Raw genomic sequence first — 16966 nt, 5'->3', positions numbered from 1 at the left:
TTTAACTATGATTTTAAAAATTTATTAGTAAAACCTCCAAATACAGTGGTCATCAACAAGGTGGACGAGCTGTTGGTGGTTATCAAAACAATCTAGTTTTTCCAAATACTTAGAACCTAGAAATCGTGCATTTCAGAAAGGGACAGTTTGGCACGTGTAATTAAGAAAAACTTTCCAAGGTGACTGACTCCTGTCCCCGCCCAACTGGGAACCATGGCTCCTCTCCTCTGATTTTTATGATCAAGCAAACAGAAAATGTCCAGTAAATTTTCATTATGAGGTGGTTTGGGACTTCATGGGTTCTGTTTATGGAGGACGTTGTAAATTTAAGTTATCACATTTGGAGGGCTCTTTCTGTTTGGCAAGAACCTGGGGAACAATGTCATAGATTGAAATTGTAGGGTATTTTAATACTGTCCTGATTGTTTTAGCAGCTTCTTGTACACGAATCTTCTAAGCAACAAGAACAAATCTGGCATGCAAGACATTAACTGAAAAGCAAGAGTGGTCATTGTCTTTTTGCTGTGCATCTCATAACTCTGGTAAGTGGTTTTCAATCTATTCCCATCTAAAGATACCCACTGGTAACTAGTCCTACCAGAGCATAATAGAATTAAGAACCTACAAAGTGCCGTCCTAGATTGTGTAAAAGTAATACTTTCCAAAGAATATGCAATTTCCCAAATGGAAGATCAGACAATAACAATGACCTTCTGTTAGTGTTAGTTCCTCAATCGTGTTGGACTCTTTGCAACGCCACGGACTGTAGCCCGCCAGGCTCATCTGTCTATAGAATTCTCCAGGCAAGAATACTGGAGTGGGTAGTCATTCCCTTTTCCAGGGAATCTTCTCAACCCAGGGATCGAACCTGGGTCTCCTGCATTGCAGACAGATTCTTTGCCGTCTGAACCACCAGGGAAGCCAAAGACCTTCTGGTTGATACTAATTTTCAGGGATTCTTGCCAGTCAAGTGCTCAGATTATTTACTGTTGCCTACTGTTTTTAGTACCAAAAGGTAGACACACACTTTGCTTAAACAAAGTAAAACTTAGAACTTAACTCTACAGAAAAAAATATACTTTTGTCTTATTTACCAACTGGCTTTTAAAAAACTTTCAGTTTTCACTTACCTTGTATTTCTCCACAGTCTCAACAGTCATTGTAAAATTCTGTGGGGTCATAAAGTTTATTATGATTTTACCACAAATATAAATCTCCAAGGTTCAGTATTTTATTACAAATTTGGCAAGGTTCCCTGCAAAAAAGGTCCCTTGAAATTATATCAAGCATATCATATTCAAATGGCAACTCAGTAGTTTAAAAAGGTTTGACATGTACTTTCAACAAACATATAAAACTCCATACAGTAATCACTTTTTGTAAGACAACAATAAAATGCAGTATGGTTAAAATCGAAGACTTTATTATCTGAACCACACTCATTACAAAATTCTACCATGTTTTCTCAGGCTTTTATTTTTTACTTACCACTCTAGTAATCCAAGAAAGAAATTAGTCTCAGAAACTGAAAGTTCCTATTAAGGCCCCTTTATAATATTTTTAAAGCATGGTATTAAAAATTAGCACTTGGTTCCTATTTCCAGGGAATTAGGAGATGGAGATTTGCACGATCTTCTTATTCCCCGTAACATTACAGCATTACGGCAATTTAACAACTAGCAAACAAAAAAAAGGAAGAAACTAAGCACAGATCATTTTGCAATCTGTAGTGGTGCTTCATTTTGTCACACTATTCATTGACCACACATTTTTTTCCCCCGAGTAGACTCTGCACCTGTTTGCCTTCCTATACTCTGCAAGGGTAAATATACCTTTCCACATAATAAATACGCATTTAGTGTTATGTTTGGATATCTTCTTGAAGTTTTTGAACCAAACTGTTTAAACATCAGACGAAAATGGCAGTACATCCTACCTATGAAAACAATTATTTTTGGGAAGCAGATACCGCCAATTCGCTCATCTGACTTGAAGGGCAGGCCTTTACATCAACTCAAGTAACTGAAGAATGGGATATTAGAAAGTTTCAAAAATTATCATTAATCTGCACTGACTCAAGACTGATCTGTGGGCGAGAAAAATAATAAAGCGTAAAAGAAGTCCAACTTTAAAAGAGCTGGAGCGAAACACTACTACCGGGTTTGAAAAGGTAAGTGTTTCTTTGGGCAGATCTATAAAGGAGGTGGGGGAGGGGTGCGTAACGGAGGCCCGCAGTTACAGTTACGAAAGAAACCGTCAACTAAATTGCAGTTACGTTAACCTGAGACAGTTGCCAACGTCGCTCTTGTTGCATTTTTTTTTTTTTTAATGTAGCGATTCGGCGGCGCACCCTTCACTACCCCGCCCTCCAGGGAGCCAACCTGCAAGTTTCTTTTCTGAATAAGGCATATAGTTTACACTACGAACGATTCCAGAACTGTCACAGGGGGTGGAAAACTCGGTCTGTTTCCCTCAGCCTCCTCAGGTGCCTGGTTTCCCCTCCACCCCCGCCCTGGAGGGAGCCTTTGTCTCAGGGTAACTAAGCCTAGGGAGCGGCGGGAGGAGACCACAGTTGCCCAACAGTTGGGTTCCCAGGCTGCCTCGTGTGACGCAGCGCCCCCACCTCCGCCCTCAGGGCGGGCGCTCAGAACCGGCGGCCGGCTGAGGCCCGGGCGACCGGACCCCACGCCTCTCCCCGCCCCCGCGACTCCGCCAGCCCGCTCCGTCTTCAGCATCTGCCCACCTTCCCCCCTCACCCCCACCACGTTTCCCTAGTTCTTTCTCGGCCTCTTGTTTCCTGGCGTCCTCACGCAACCGTCTGGAGTGACAGGAGCGTCCATACCCGTGGGGAGCGAGCCTGCAGCTCCCACTTCCCGGAATTCAACTCCAGGGCCGCTGAGGTAGGAAGCCCCAAGCCCAGAATCTGCGGCCCACCGCGCTCGCCAGAGTCCGGCAGCCTCTGCACGCCCGGCGCGCGCGCTCCCAGCACGGCGCGCGCGCCCTCCGCTCTCCGCCCCAGTCACAGACCAATCGGCTTCTTCCTAAGCCTCCCCCCGACCCCGGACCGCCCCCCCCCCACCCCCAAGGCTCCAGGACGTAGCCCCGCCTATCTCCGCGCGCGCGCACGCGCCAGCCAGCCGGCCGGTGGAGTTCGGCGTGCGCGTGCCCGCCCGCCAGCCCGCCTCGCGCCCGGTGGGGAAGGGGAGTGAGCAGAGTCGCTTACGTCGCGGGGAGGCGGAGGCGACGGCGACCTCGGTGGCGGCGGCGGCGGCGGCGGCGGCTACGACGGAGACGGTTGCGCTCGCTCTCTCGGCGTCATGGCGGCAGCCGGGAGCCGATAAGCAGCGGGAGTGGGCGCGCGCGCGTGGCCGCGGGGAAGACGGTCGCTGCTTACTTGTCGCTTTCGCTGGCTCTCGCAGTTGTTCGGTGCTTCGATAATGAATTGATTGTTGGAGCCGCTCTGCAGGGGGATCGCGGCGCGTCGGAGCCGGCCGCTGGGGCTTTCCCTTCCCCTCCGCGTCCTTCCCCTTCCCCTTCTCCCCTCCTCGCGGACTGCTGCTTTACCGCCGCACCCCCCCCACAGCCCACACACGCCCCGGAGCCCCGAGGACGCCGACCGCGGGGCCCGGGCGCTGAGGAGGCCGCCTCCCCAGTCGGCTCCTTCCGCCCCGCCAAGCCTGCACGCCCTACCGGTAAGAAAGGGGGTGGCGGGCGGGTCGGGATGTGGCAGGGAGGGACGGGAGCTGGCCCGGCGGAGGGCCGAGGCTCGGCGCGGGGGGGGGGGGGGGGCGGGCGGAGGAGGCCCAGCGGGCCGGGACGCCGTGGGCACAGGCCCGGGGGGCGCCCGCGAGGGCTGGCGGAGCGGGCCGGGCGCGCAGGGGGGCGTGTGAGCGGCGAGCGCAGGCCGGCGCCGCAGAGCGCGCATCCTCCGGGCCGGCCGGCCAGCCGGGCGGTCGGGCGTGTGCAGCTGGCGGTCGAGCCCCGGCCTCCGTCGGCGCAGGGCCGGCCGGGCCGCGGGTCCCGCCGCCACCACCGGGGCTCCTTCCCGGCACGTGGGGAGCGGGCCCGGCGGGGGGAGGGGACCCGGCCCGAGCGCGCCGGGGAGGACGCGGACCGGGCGTGTGGGAAGTTTGAGGCGGGAAGGGGGAGACCCCGGGACCGGCATGAGGGGTGGGGGGCTTGTGGGGGTGCGCCCCGGGATCGGGGGGCGCAGGCTGAAGGGAGCCGAGCGGCTGCGGACGGCGCAGGGAGGGAGGTTTCCAGGCTCCGCTCGAGTCCCGCTTGGAAAACTTAGCCGGAGGAAAGCGTCCGTGGAGAGGCCGTGGCGGAGGACGGGCGCCGCGGCGAGGGCGACGGGCTGAGGGGAAGCGGCGGCGTCGCGCGGTGTGGAGAGCCGGCGGGGGGCGCGGGCGCCCGGGGAGCCTCACGGAGCGTGGAGGGTCTCGGCATGAGGACTCGACCGCGCAGAAAGGAAGACGGGGAGGAAAAAGGAAGTTAGAAAGTACCGGAGAAAAGCCATTTTGAGGGGGACAAACGTGAAAGGTGAAAAGGAAAGAAGGAAAAGTGAACTTTTGTTTTTCCTCAGCGAAGAGAGACTTTCGGGAAAGAGGCAAACTGCCAGAGTGCCCAGATTTTTTTTTTCTTTCTTTTAAAGACCTGATCGTTTTAATAGGGAAGCTCTCTGGCCTGGTGGCCTTCATCTTTAACCTGAGGAACGAGTGTTGCGTGAAATAATTTTTTTTTTTTTTTTTTTTGGTGGGGCGCGGGGTTAACAGTTTGCTGCTGCGAAGTCGACGGGACTGTAGTCCCTGGGGAATGAAAAACCGCGATCTCGTTGCAGAGTTTGCGGTGATCAAGTTGGCAGCAGCCTGTTTCCCCCTCTTTTTTCTTCCTTGCGGAATGGAAATAATCGTAGGAGTCAGTTCTGTGTGCTGATGTCGGAGGGACAGCTCTGCTCCCAGTCGCCCGTCTCCGTCGGTACTTTCTGGCTGGGGAAGGATCTGACGTCTCCTTCCCCCCGCTTCTTCCTCTCCCTCCCCTGCCAGAGATCTCCTTTGTTTATTCGTGGTTGGCTTGTAGGTGACTCTCCAGTGTTGTGCTGGTATTTTGAAAGGTGGAAATGTTGGCTCTTGAGTCTGCGATTTCTGCCCCGTAACCTTTTACTTAAAAAAAAAAAAAAAACAAAAAAAACATAGTGTTTATCCTATACCTTTTTTTTTTTCCCTCCAGTAAAATCCCTGCACGTCCGAACTGGATACATATTGTATTATTGAAACATAAAACTCCGCTATTTAACTAACCGGTAAATGTGGAAGACATATTTATTTTGATACTTTGTACTTTTTTTTTTGCACAGATTATGTGATACACTTTTACTCTCCTATTCTTATGTGAGCAATTTCAAAACTTTCCCCTCACTCTAGTGTATGAAGCCCTTGGTGATAGGAATCAGTGCTGGATTAACAGTAAACCCCCCCCCCCCTTATTTGTTTGACCAAATATCTATTAAGATTCCTTTTTTTCTGTTTTTGGAATTTAGGTAGATGTTACGTACTACCACTCTGCTTTAGTTATCTGGCCATAATGTGTGGTGTATACTATACACACACAGTTGCAGTTGGTCTGAAAGTTCTGTCACTCCACAAGCATTTTCATGTCTTCTGTCAAAAATAAGCAGTGGTGTGCTAAATTCTAATAAGTAGTCAAGAATGTAGTTAATAGAAGCCTAGGTATTTTGAGAAAAAGATCCCTACCCCTTCCTTGCCACATCTAATCTAATTGGCCTAGGTAAATTTGTGTAAATTCTAAATAGGCTTCTTCAGTGTTTTTCTCTACAGGCAATTTTCTTCTCACTGATTTTTTTTTTTTTTTTTTTTTTTTTAGGTGAGTCAAAAAGGGTCCTAGGAAACCTGTGAATATTGAAGAAAATTCATCTGTGAATTTTTAACATTCAAAGAGGAGTCAGTATTTATACTCATCTTTTAAACTGGGAAGATTTATATTTTATTTTAAAACTTCTTGATATTTACAATGAATGGACACAGTGATGAAGAAAGTGTTAAAAACAGTAGTGGAGAATCCAGGTAAGCATGTTATTACCAAGTATTATGAAAACAACTTAAAACTTATGTGACTGTAATTTTTAGCTTTTCTAATAGGTGGCAGAGTTTTCAGATTCAGATTCACTGTTAACTTCCCACACAGTAAAAAAGTTTCCAATAAATGATGCTTTGTTGAAAATACAAATTTTAACTATTTTTTCCATTGAGATACACAAAGGAAAGTTTAGGTGTAGAAAGATTGGGGTACTTAAATCTCTTTGAAGGTTTATATTATTTGGTGTAATGATTGAAACTAAAGCAAGTAAAAGAAGACATTTAAATTGATATGACTATTAATTGCACTCTCCAAATAAAAGCAATAAGAATTTCTTTACCTATTTTTTTCTGGCATTTTGTCTTCCATGTGTGTGCTATCCACTGTAATAGTCAGTACCCATACGTGGCTATTTAAATTTGAAAATTACAAAATATTTCAAAATTCAGTACTCTGTCACATTAGACACATTTCAAGTGCTGAACAGTCACACGTGGCTAGTGGCTACTGAGATGGAGAGACCAGAATAGAAGACATTCCTATCACTGCAAAGGTTCTTTTGAACATTTCTGATCTATATATTTGTTAAAGTGGTGCTGCAGCCCTCCTCCCCAATTAGTTTTTCAAATTTGAGTTTTAATTATATATGATTGAGCTAAGAGTTCTTATTTGGGCCATGTCTTACAAAGAAGATAGGATTTATCAGAGTAAGCTACCTTAAGCTATTTTAATGTGTAAGAAACCTCTTCAAATGCAAAAACCTTTAAAATTCTTCTGTAGCACCCAAATTTTAAGTTACTGTCTGTGTTCATAGTGCAATCCATGTAGTTATATAGACTTACCATATAGGGAGATCAAGAATATGGACATTGGGGGTCAGACTGCCTGATTACTTACCCAGTTGTACTTATTAGCTTTGTGAATAATGACAAATTTTTTAACCTCTCTGAAGCTTTGGTTTTTGTACCTAATAGGCATTATAGTATTATTTTTCTTATTTAAAGTTGAAGATTAAGTGAGATGCTGTATTTAAAGGTCTTAAAATATTTCCTGATATAAAGAACACTCTATATCAGCATCACATTTTTTATAACATAGAATAATACATAACTGAAACATTATTTAATGGAGAAATGTGAAGGACAAGGAACAGGAAAGCCTTGGCAGTTAAGAGGGCCTCAGAAAAATGTTGGATAGAAAATAAAGCAATGGTATATGTATTTGACTTGAGGCTTGGGGTTGCTCAGAGGGTAAAGCCTCTGCCTACAATGTGGGAGACCCGGGTTCAATCCCTGGGTCAGGAAGATCCCCTGGAGAAGGAAATGGCAACCCACTCCAGCACTCTTGCTTGAAAAATCCCATGGACGGAGGAGCCTGTTGGGTTGCAAAGAGTCAGACACAACTGAGCGACTTCACTTCACTTGGGGTTTTCTGGTTATGCTAGGTGTACTTTATCAGTTTGAAAGGCAAACTGTTTGAATAACAGGAATGTCATAGGAAAAAAAAGGAGCAGTTATGGAAAGAATTATTATTTAGTAGGACAAGTATTGGTCTTAGGAATTAACACACCCTGAGTTGACCCCGTCTCTGTGCTAGCTTAAGTTCTCTGAATGATTTCTGAATTGCAAAATAAGGAGAGTGAAATGGAATAATGTTGAAGTACCATTCTGCTACTTAATATACAAAGTATTTAACAGTGTAATATAACTGGAAGCACCGGAGTTGAGGGGTTAAAATAGAAGACCTTTGAAATTCAGCTTTGATTCAAATCTCTACAGGTAAATTGAGTGAATAGGAGAGTCACGTCCACATTCTCTTGTTCATTAGTGAACAATGAAATGGTTAATAGGTAGAAGTATCTAGAGAAACTACAGGAGCCTAACTACCCATGAAATAGGAAATAAGACTCTTGAGAGTAAATTTTCTAGTTGAGTATATAGATCACATAACACATACTGAACCCTTGCCTCTTCCAATAATTTTCTGTGTATTTTGCTGCTGTATGCAAAGCAAAGGGGGAGTTGTAAATAAAATTTGATATTGTAGAGATGAAAAAAGTTAAACCCTGTAAAGTCAAATTTACTTAAAGGAATTTTTGCAGTGTGTACTCATTTTAAATAATCACAAAGTATATTCTCTAATTATTCTGAGTCGTTATTTCTACCATATAAGTTTTATGTACTTCTGAGAATTGTGGTTGTCAAGTTATCTAGTTGTGTGTGCAACTAACTGCCATGGTGTTTATCAGCAGAAGGGAGACCTGCCTATGTTTTCCTTTCATTTTCTTCCTTACTGCTGTTATGTCACTTTGCTTTGCTTTACTGTTACTAAGCCTCAGCGCCCCCACACCAGAAGTTTTCATAACAAGGCAGTACAGAGGAGAGAGATTGTGCCTAGTTAAGAGTAATGAGGTGAACTTTATAGATACAGGGAGTTTCTTGCAAAAAACAAAAGTTACTGTAACTATGAATATTAATATAAAATGATGAAGGGAGAAATATTTTTGCTTTTAAAATCAATATATGTTAAACAATTTGATTGTTATTGGCTAGAAGTTTTCACATGCATTTTTGCTTCAGAGTTCCTCTTTTCCTTTGTGGAAATTTATGAAATGAAGTAGAATTAGGCAGAAAGTTGTTTGGCATTTTTAGTTGGTATAATTTTCTACTCAGAAGTGTTTGCTTCTTTTCATGTGAAAACCTTTCTGTAACCATTGACAGAAAGGAAGAAGAATACACAGGGGAATGTCTGTTTAGCTATGTTATAACTGACAGCTTTGAAACTTATTTACTAAGAAATGTGGGTCAGGATGCACCTGTACCTCAGTTTCAAGTTATGGCAATGTTTGTTGTATAACTGAAGTTAAGCTTTCTGAAGATAACTATTGAAAGATTTCAAAGAATCAGTTCTCTGCTATGTGAATTTGTCGTTATTTAGAATGAAATATTTCAAATCCTGGTTAGACATTTTTTAATCTTAAGGTTATCTATAATGATGATTTGCTCCACAGATAGATTTGTGGGTAAAGACCAGAAATATATAGTTATATTTTGCTGATTTTTGAATGACTGATAAATGTTTAATACTCAGAAGATGCTTGCCTACAGATTAGATTTTCAATAATGTAAAGTTCATGTAAAATTGAGGATTTATCTTAATCACTTTATATAGTGTGCTCATGAAAAATTATTACAGAGTGAAGGAAATTTTGGTGATGTGTTATGATGGTCTTAACTACTTAGAATTGATCCAGAGCTGATAGTTGAGCTTTGTGATGTTGACCTGATTCTAAAAGAATTTTTTTTTTAAATTGTATTTATTTGTTATTTTTGGCTGCCCTGGGTCTTTGGTGCTGTGTGCAGGCTTTCTCTAGTTGTGGCGAATAGGGGCTGCTCTTTGACCCTGTGTGCAGGCTTCTCGCTGTGCCGGCTTCTCTTAGGGGGTATGGGCTCTAGGACGTGAGGCTTCAGCAGTCGTGGAGCTTGGGCTTGGTAGCTGTGGTACATAGGCTTAGTTGCCCCTCAGTGTGTGGAATCTTCCCTGACCAGGGATCGAACCCGCATCTCCTGCATTTGTAGGTGTATTCTTAACCATTGGACCACCGGGGAAGTCCAAGAATTCGTTTCCTTGATACAGTATACCTTTTTATAGCATTCTCAGTGTTTGATTTACTATACTTATAAATAAGTTTTAAATGTATATGTGTACACTTTACATTAGAGGAACTCTGTTATAATTAAATATCCTTGGCTTATTCAAAATATTTTCATTGTATTATGCTTCAGGAATCTTTGGATCTCAACTTTTAAAGTGTTTCCTCAGTAGGAAATACAATCAATGGAAATATTTTAAGTGAAAATCTCAGTTTTAGAAATTCAGAGTCTCTCAAAGACATTTTAGAGGCTTTGAGAAAAAAGCCAGGTTAGTCTAAATGACCTGTTAAATTTAAAGAGCATCAAGTCAATTAATTTGAACACAAGGCCACATATCTCACCAAATATCTGTTAGTGTCTTATTAAAGACTACTATGTGATGCCATTTTTGTAAGTATTGCTTTTATGTATACACATACCAGAAAGATTTCTTGCCATGAAAATAAGTTCTTGTAAATGAATTTGAATACTTTTTAAAGGCAATAAAATGGTGTTTCCTAAACTTAGTTTGAAGTTATCTCAGCATTTTTTAAAAAAGGATCAGTTTATTCTTAAATTTCAAAAGTTCGTGCAAAGAAGCATTTTAAGGAAGACAGGAAAATGTGCAGTCACAAAACCAGAATGGTTTGCAGTCATTGCGTTAAACCGGTTTTTGAAATTAACTATGACATCATTAATTGGGCTTCTCTAGTGGCTCAGTGGTAAAGAATCCACTTGCCAATGCAGGAGACCCTGGTTCGATCCTTGGGTCAGGAAGATCCCCTGGAGGAGGAAATGGCAACCCACTCCAGAATTCTTGCCTGGGAAATCACATGGACAGAGGAGCCTGGCGGGCTGCAGTCCATGGGATCACAAAAGAATTGGACGTGATTTAGCAACTAAACAACATTAATTGTAGGAAAGTATGACTTTTTTATGTCTCTCTCTCTTTTTTTTGCTAATCCCTATTTCTTGATTCAGTGTATATATATATATATATATATATATATAGTTTTTTTCCCCCCCATCTTTTCCTACTAGTTTTTTTTCCCCCTCATGTATCTGGTATAAGGGAAATCCAGGGTGCCATGTTGCATTAGTTGTTAATACATGCTTCTGAATCTCAGATCATCTCAGGCCATTTCGTAGGCTTTGAAAATTCAAACTGTTAGGAGCTTTGATAATATGTTTCTCTCTCTTCAAACAGAATTGACAGAACTTGTAAGATTGTGGTTAATCTATGTTACTTTAATATATTTAGACTAATTTTTAATTTGCAAAGATAAGAGAATTGTATGTGATTTGATTTTCAGTGATGTTACTTTTATCCTCATTGGTGTGAAATCATGTAGGGGCAAATACTGACGTGTAGTTGCTCCTTTTTTATGCTGCTTAAGTCTTTGCTTATTTAAGATATTGGTGACTTGTGGATTATAGTTGGTACAGTTCTCTGTTGAAAAATATGAGTATTTGTGGTGACGATATAAAGAATTGTTGGAGAAAACTTTTTTTACATTTTTTATGAAAAAGTTTAAAACATTACAGAAGTAAAAAAGTTGTAGTTCCAGTTGTGGTTCTTGGTCTGGCAGCATTGGCATCACCTGGGAGCTTGTTTTTAATGCTCAACCTTGGGCCCCATCCCAGACGTACTGAATCAGAATTTTCTTTTTAACAAGATTCCGTGGTGATTTGTATTTATATTAAGTTATATATTATTTATTACTTATTTATTATTATATATGTATTTATATTAAATATGTATTATGTATGAAGCTGTTTGCATGGAGTCATTTACCACCTTGTTACTTGTTATTATTGATGTTACTACACATGCTTTTTGTTTTCTCAGAACCCCCAGATAGCTGTGTCATAAGGCATGCAAGCAAGAAGCAGGGTACATTTCATTTCTCTAGACGCAATAATAATGGCAACTGATAATTATTGAGCTCTTACTCTGACTGAGCCATGGTGTATGTGCATAGTGCATTACATGAGTTTATCCTAACTCATCCTTCCAGAACTCCTGTAATGTATGCAGTACTGTGATTCCCACTCTCCAGAAGGGGGAACCAGATTTATAGCCACTTTAAAGTCTTCAAAACAAAACAAAACCTAGAAACTATTAACTGAATTCCGGACTTTAGTTGGATTTTATTGGTTTTTCAATTAATGCCTTCTTTTTATTCCAGGATTCAATCCAGGATACCATGTTGCATTTAGTTGTTAACTTTCCCCAATGTTCTCTCATCTGTGAAAGTTTCTAAGCCTTTCTTTAATTTTTTCTATCATTTTTGAGAACTACTGGCCAGGTATCCTTTAGAATGTCCCCCAATTTGAATTTCCCTAATTTTTTTATTAGGTTAAAAGGTTAAAATAGGGTTATCAGTTACCAGTTTTTAGAGAGAGTGTCAGTGGAGATGAAATGCTCTGCTTGTCACATTATGTGGGGAGCATACTATCCACTTGTTATTACTGACGATGTTAATTAACCTTTATCACTTGGCCAAGATAGTGTTTGCCAGGTTTCTTCACTATAAAGTTACTGTTTTTCCCTTTCCATTCTGTATTCTTTGGAAGTCAGTCAGTATGTCTAGCCCACTCTCAAGGGGTGTGGTGGTTGGTCAGGTGGGTGAGAATTAAGTCCTGCCTCCTATGGGAAGGGAGTGTCTCTTGTGCTTAGTCACGTCTGACCCCGTGGGTGTAGCCCACTAGCCTCCTCTGTCCATGGGGTTCTCCAGGCCAGAACACTGGAGGGGGTTGCCATGCCTCATCCAGGGGATCTTCCCCACCCAGGGATCCAACCCAGGTCTCCCACCTTGCAGGCAGATTCTTTACTGTCTAAGCCACCAAGGAGGGGAGTGTCTACTATCTACCTAATATTAAATGGAATTCTATAAAGAAGTCATTTTTCCCTCATTAATTCTGTTATCCACTTATATAACTGTGGACATGTATGTTTTATACTTTGAATTATAATCCAGTAAGTATTTTACTGTCCAAATTGTTTTCGCCTTGCTCTTTGGGAACTCTTTCAAGTTGTCCTCTATATTCATTTTATACCCTCCCATTCTTTTGTCCTAGAATCAGCCATTTCCCCAAAGAGCCCTGGTCCCTTTTTATTGGAGAAGAGGATGTTAGAAACCACGATTTGAGTGCTGGGTTGCTTCTCAGGTGTCACTGCTTCTAGGCCCTCTCAATGGACAGAGCAGACAGAGCTAGGTTATATCAATCCATGTATGTTTATATATGTTAAACCATGTGTGTCTATAGTTGCTTCTATATCTGTCCATCTGTGTGCATAGTAAGATAAACGTGAATTAGGACTGTTGTCTCCAACTCTGATCCTATACACAGGATTCTTCCTAACCCTCCTTTTTTGTACCTTTATAACTTCCATCTGTAGTAAAAACCTTGCTCCCACTGTCTACCATCCACCATGCATACACTCCAACCTTAGTATACGAATGAAGTACTGACTAGTAGTTTTAGGCTGTACCCCCAAAAGAAGCAAATTTACCAGCAAAATACAGTGTCTTGTGTACAGTTCCTGTTGTAAATAGCCTTATGGTTTCAAGTCAGAACACTGTTTCCAAACTTACTATTCAAGTTAACGTTGTTCTTGTTTATCCCCTTCAGTGGGCTTCTCGTGTGGCTCAGCTGGTAAAGAATTCAACTGCAATGCAGGACACCTGGGTTCGATCCCTGGGTTGGGAAGATCCCCTGGAGAAGGGAAAGGCTACCCACTCCAGGATTCTGGCCTGGAGAATTCTGTGAACTGTATAGTCCGTGGGGTCGCAGAGTCTGACACAACTGAGCAACTTTCACTTTCATCCCCTTTAGTGTGGTTATGTCATAAATTTGTAATAAAGTTAGATTTATCAGTTTACATTTCATCCTCAATTACATGGGTTTCTGTTTTAAACTTGTATATGTTACATTTACTCTGTGATGTACGGTTTTATGGGTTTTGACAAATGCACAGAATCATTTATCCTCCACCCCAGTACTAAACAGAATGATACCTTCACCATAAAAGTTGTCCTGTGTGTCTGAGGTCTACTGAATCAGAAATTTTGATTAAACAAAATTCCCAAGGAGATGTATGAAAAAATGGAATGAAGTCACTCAGTTGTGTCCGACTCTTTGCGACCCCATGGACTGTAGCCTACTAGGCTTCTCCGTCCATGGGATTTTCCAGGCAAGAGTACTGGGGTGGGTTGCCATTTCCTTCTCCAGGAGATCTTCCCGACCCAGGGATTGAACCCCGGTCTCCTGCATTGTAGGTAAATGCTTTACTGTCTAAGCCACCAGTGAAGTTGTATAGGCATATCAAATTTTTATGCAAAGATATGAAACTTTATATTTAGTCATTTAGTATCTTGCCATGTTTTGAAATTATAAATTAAGTTGAAGAAAGATTATTTTGATTTAGAGGTAATAATGGAATGAAGTGAAGTGAAGTGAAAGTCACTCAGTCGTGGCCGACTCTTAGTGACCCCATGGACTATACAGTCCACAGAATTCTCCAGGTCAGAATCCTGAAGTGGGCAGACTTCCCTTCACCAGGGGATTTCCTCAACCCAGGGGTCGAACCCAGGTCTCCTGCATTGCAGGTGGATTCTTTACCAACTGGCCATCAGGGAAGCCCAGTAGCCAAGTTTAAATACACAATCAAGACTCAGACTCATGGTGTTGTATAGGCATGCAAGTGAGGTGAAAGAAAAAGAAATTGGGCAAATTACTGGAGTGAGGAGATGGGGCTGTATGGGAAGTTTTTATGGAGTTTTGAAACTTCTGTAATCTTAACAGTGACAAGAAATGCTGTGATTTGAAAAGGCAAGAACAAATGGTGTATATTAAGCGAGATGGAGAGGAAGGTTTTCACAAGGGTCAGGGTCCCCACAATAAAGTGCAAGTTCCCTAGAACAGAGAATGTGTTGGACATCTTAGCTTTCAGTTCTTTACCCTGAGGTTTGTTTATTGTCTCACTGAATTTTTTGTATAGTTTAGTCCCAAGTGGAAGAAGGAGGATAAAAGGAAGCCTTGCTGAATAAACAGTACATGTATTAAGAGACATCCATGAGGAGGGACTGTATTTTCCACGTGAATGAACTGGGTAGACCTACTGGTTTCAGAGAGACTCTAGGTATCTCTTGTAGCAGAATTAAGTTCTTAAGTTTTAATGACTGAGAAAATTGCTGTTTATTATTACGAATATATTATCTATCATTGTGATATGAGGTGACTGCTTGGAAGTCAACTTTAAATAAATGTTTAACTGAATTTGAAAGTTTCTTCAGTGTGGATAGGTTGAGATCTCAGTGATTGAGGTTAAAATGCAGACACATAGTTCTGGCTAAGCAGTACTGGCTTATGGGATCCACTGTTTACAGTACCAGAGCTGTGGCATAAGGCACAAATGTAGTGGAGAGCTCTTTTCTGATGAAAACCATTCCTATTAGCTATTTCACATCTCTCCTGTTACTGCTTTTAGAAATACAGTTCTCTACTCAGATAGTTATTTAGTTTGGACTATTGAGCAACTACTACCATGTGATGGATACCAAAAGATGCTAAAATTTGAGATTCTTTTCTAAAGCTTAAAGTTGAGAAAGAGACAGATCTAAGCCTTGAATGTTTGAGTTGGGTATGGTAAATACAAGGAGAGTTTGCAGCTCTTCAAAGGTAGGAGACAGGGAAGTTTGATCATAAAACAAATGGTTAATCTGTATGTCATCAAGCCCAGTATCAGAATGAACTTTTGTGGGTTTTGTTTGTTTTTGAGTTGTCATTTGAAACCCTGGTAGATTTAAATTTTATGCATGTTAAAAGTCTTTGTAATGTGACTTTTATGGTGGTAAAGATGTTTTGACAGACTTTGGCGGAAAGCAAAGAGTAATTTTTTATACCCAAGAAAGACAGTGTTACAAGGCAATACATTAAGCTGAAGAACTTTCATGTGAAGGAACGGGGCTGATGGGAAAGAGTTAAATGAATCTAAATTCCCTGAGAAAAGACAGTTCTTGTGTTTGTGCTCTGTGTGGCTCTGTCCTTGCTTGACTCTCTGTGACCCCATGGACTGTAGCCCACCAGGCTCCTCTGTTCCTGGGATTTCCCAAGAAAGAATACTGGAGTGGGTTGCCATTTCCTTCTCCAGTAAATGTCATTAAGTTTTGCCTACTGGTTATAGTTATAAATAATAGGAGGGTTTTATCATATTGATATTGTAACACATTTCATATGTGTTTTGTGAAACTGTTGTTTAGTAACTTTGACATCTATGTACACATAATCTTTATTTCTCATCTGATTCCTGAATGCTTACTAGAGAAACTTTTGAGTTTACTGTCTTTATCTCAGATTTAGCATAACTAAACTTGGTCATCTTTGTAGTAGTCTTGCTAAATGTTATCTTTCTTAGCATTTATTTCTGGCAGTTTTATTCTCATTTTTTCAGTTAGAGACTTTAAGAATAATACTGTACTTTGAGTTTACTTTCTGATAGAATTTTGTTTTGGGTTGGTAATGTAGAATGCTAAAAGGAGCTGTTGTATTTGTCCTTTAGTCCCTAACAAAGGCGTTAACTGGTTTTCAGACCCATGGGGATGAATGCTTCACAGATTTTCTCAAATTTTGATAATTATTTTAAGGCCTGTACTAAAGGATATGGAGGATAACATTTTAATACAATGTAATTTTATAGAATTTAAAGGTGGTCTGATCTTAGTTAGCATCTAGGTGAACCCTTCTCATTTTTAAGTGACTTCTTCTAGGCTAATATATTTTAAATAGTGAGTTGAAGCACATTAGAGTATCATAGTTGGGTTTTTAAATGAAAGATAATATAATAGTGTTTTTTTGTAGAATATTATTTCATCAAACTTTTGTTATGTTACATGTGTGTGCTGCATCATTATATAAAATGTATCATGTAAGTCATGCCCCCAAAAGTTTGAAAGTCTTTGACCTCTAATTTAAAAAAAAAAAAATTTTTTTTAAGTACTCAGTATCTGCTAATTTCCATATTGTTTCTCTAGGCCTGTTGAAGTGGATAATGGTCTATAAAAATAACTACAGGCCCCAACTTAATGAATTCCAGGATGTAGCTAGAAGAGAGATACATGTATAAGCATAATTGTAATATTGTGAAGGAATTATTAGTAACATATAAGCAAAATATTGTGAACACATGGGCTGGAGCAATGACTTATCCCTGGAGAAATTGGAGAGGGTCTGCC

General features: G+C 41.5%; 1 protein-coding gene across 2 annotated transcripts in view; it reads left to right on the top strand.

Moving 5' to 3' along the window:
• Positions 1–2759: 2759 nt before the first annotated feature.
• The window catches only part of CHD1 (chromodomain helicase DNA binding protein 1), a 75217-nt gene continuing 61010 nt past the window's right edge, over positions 2760–16966 (top strand). Inside the window, exons 1-2 of one of the 2 annotated variants that reach the window (XM_065919493.1) lie at positions 2760–2900; positions 5884–6083. In XM_065919493.1, coding sequence (XP_065775565.1) covers positions 6031–6083 — 53 coding nt within the window. In that variant the 5' untranslated portion in view covers positions 2760–2900; positions 5884–6030. The remainder of the gene's footprint in view (positions 2901–5883; positions 6084–16966) is intronic. The other variant, XM_065919533.1, reaches the window with a different exon arrangement.

This window comes from Muntiacus reevesi, chromosome 1 (genome assembly GCF_963930625.1).
Source record: "Muntiacus reevesi chromosome 1, mMunRee1.1, whole genome shotgun sequence".
NCBI classification, from domain to species: Eukaryota; Metazoa; Chordata; class Mammalia; order Artiodactyla; family Cervidae; genus Muntiacus; species Muntiacus reevesi.
This window is presented reverse-complemented; position numbering and strand designations above follow the sequence as displayed.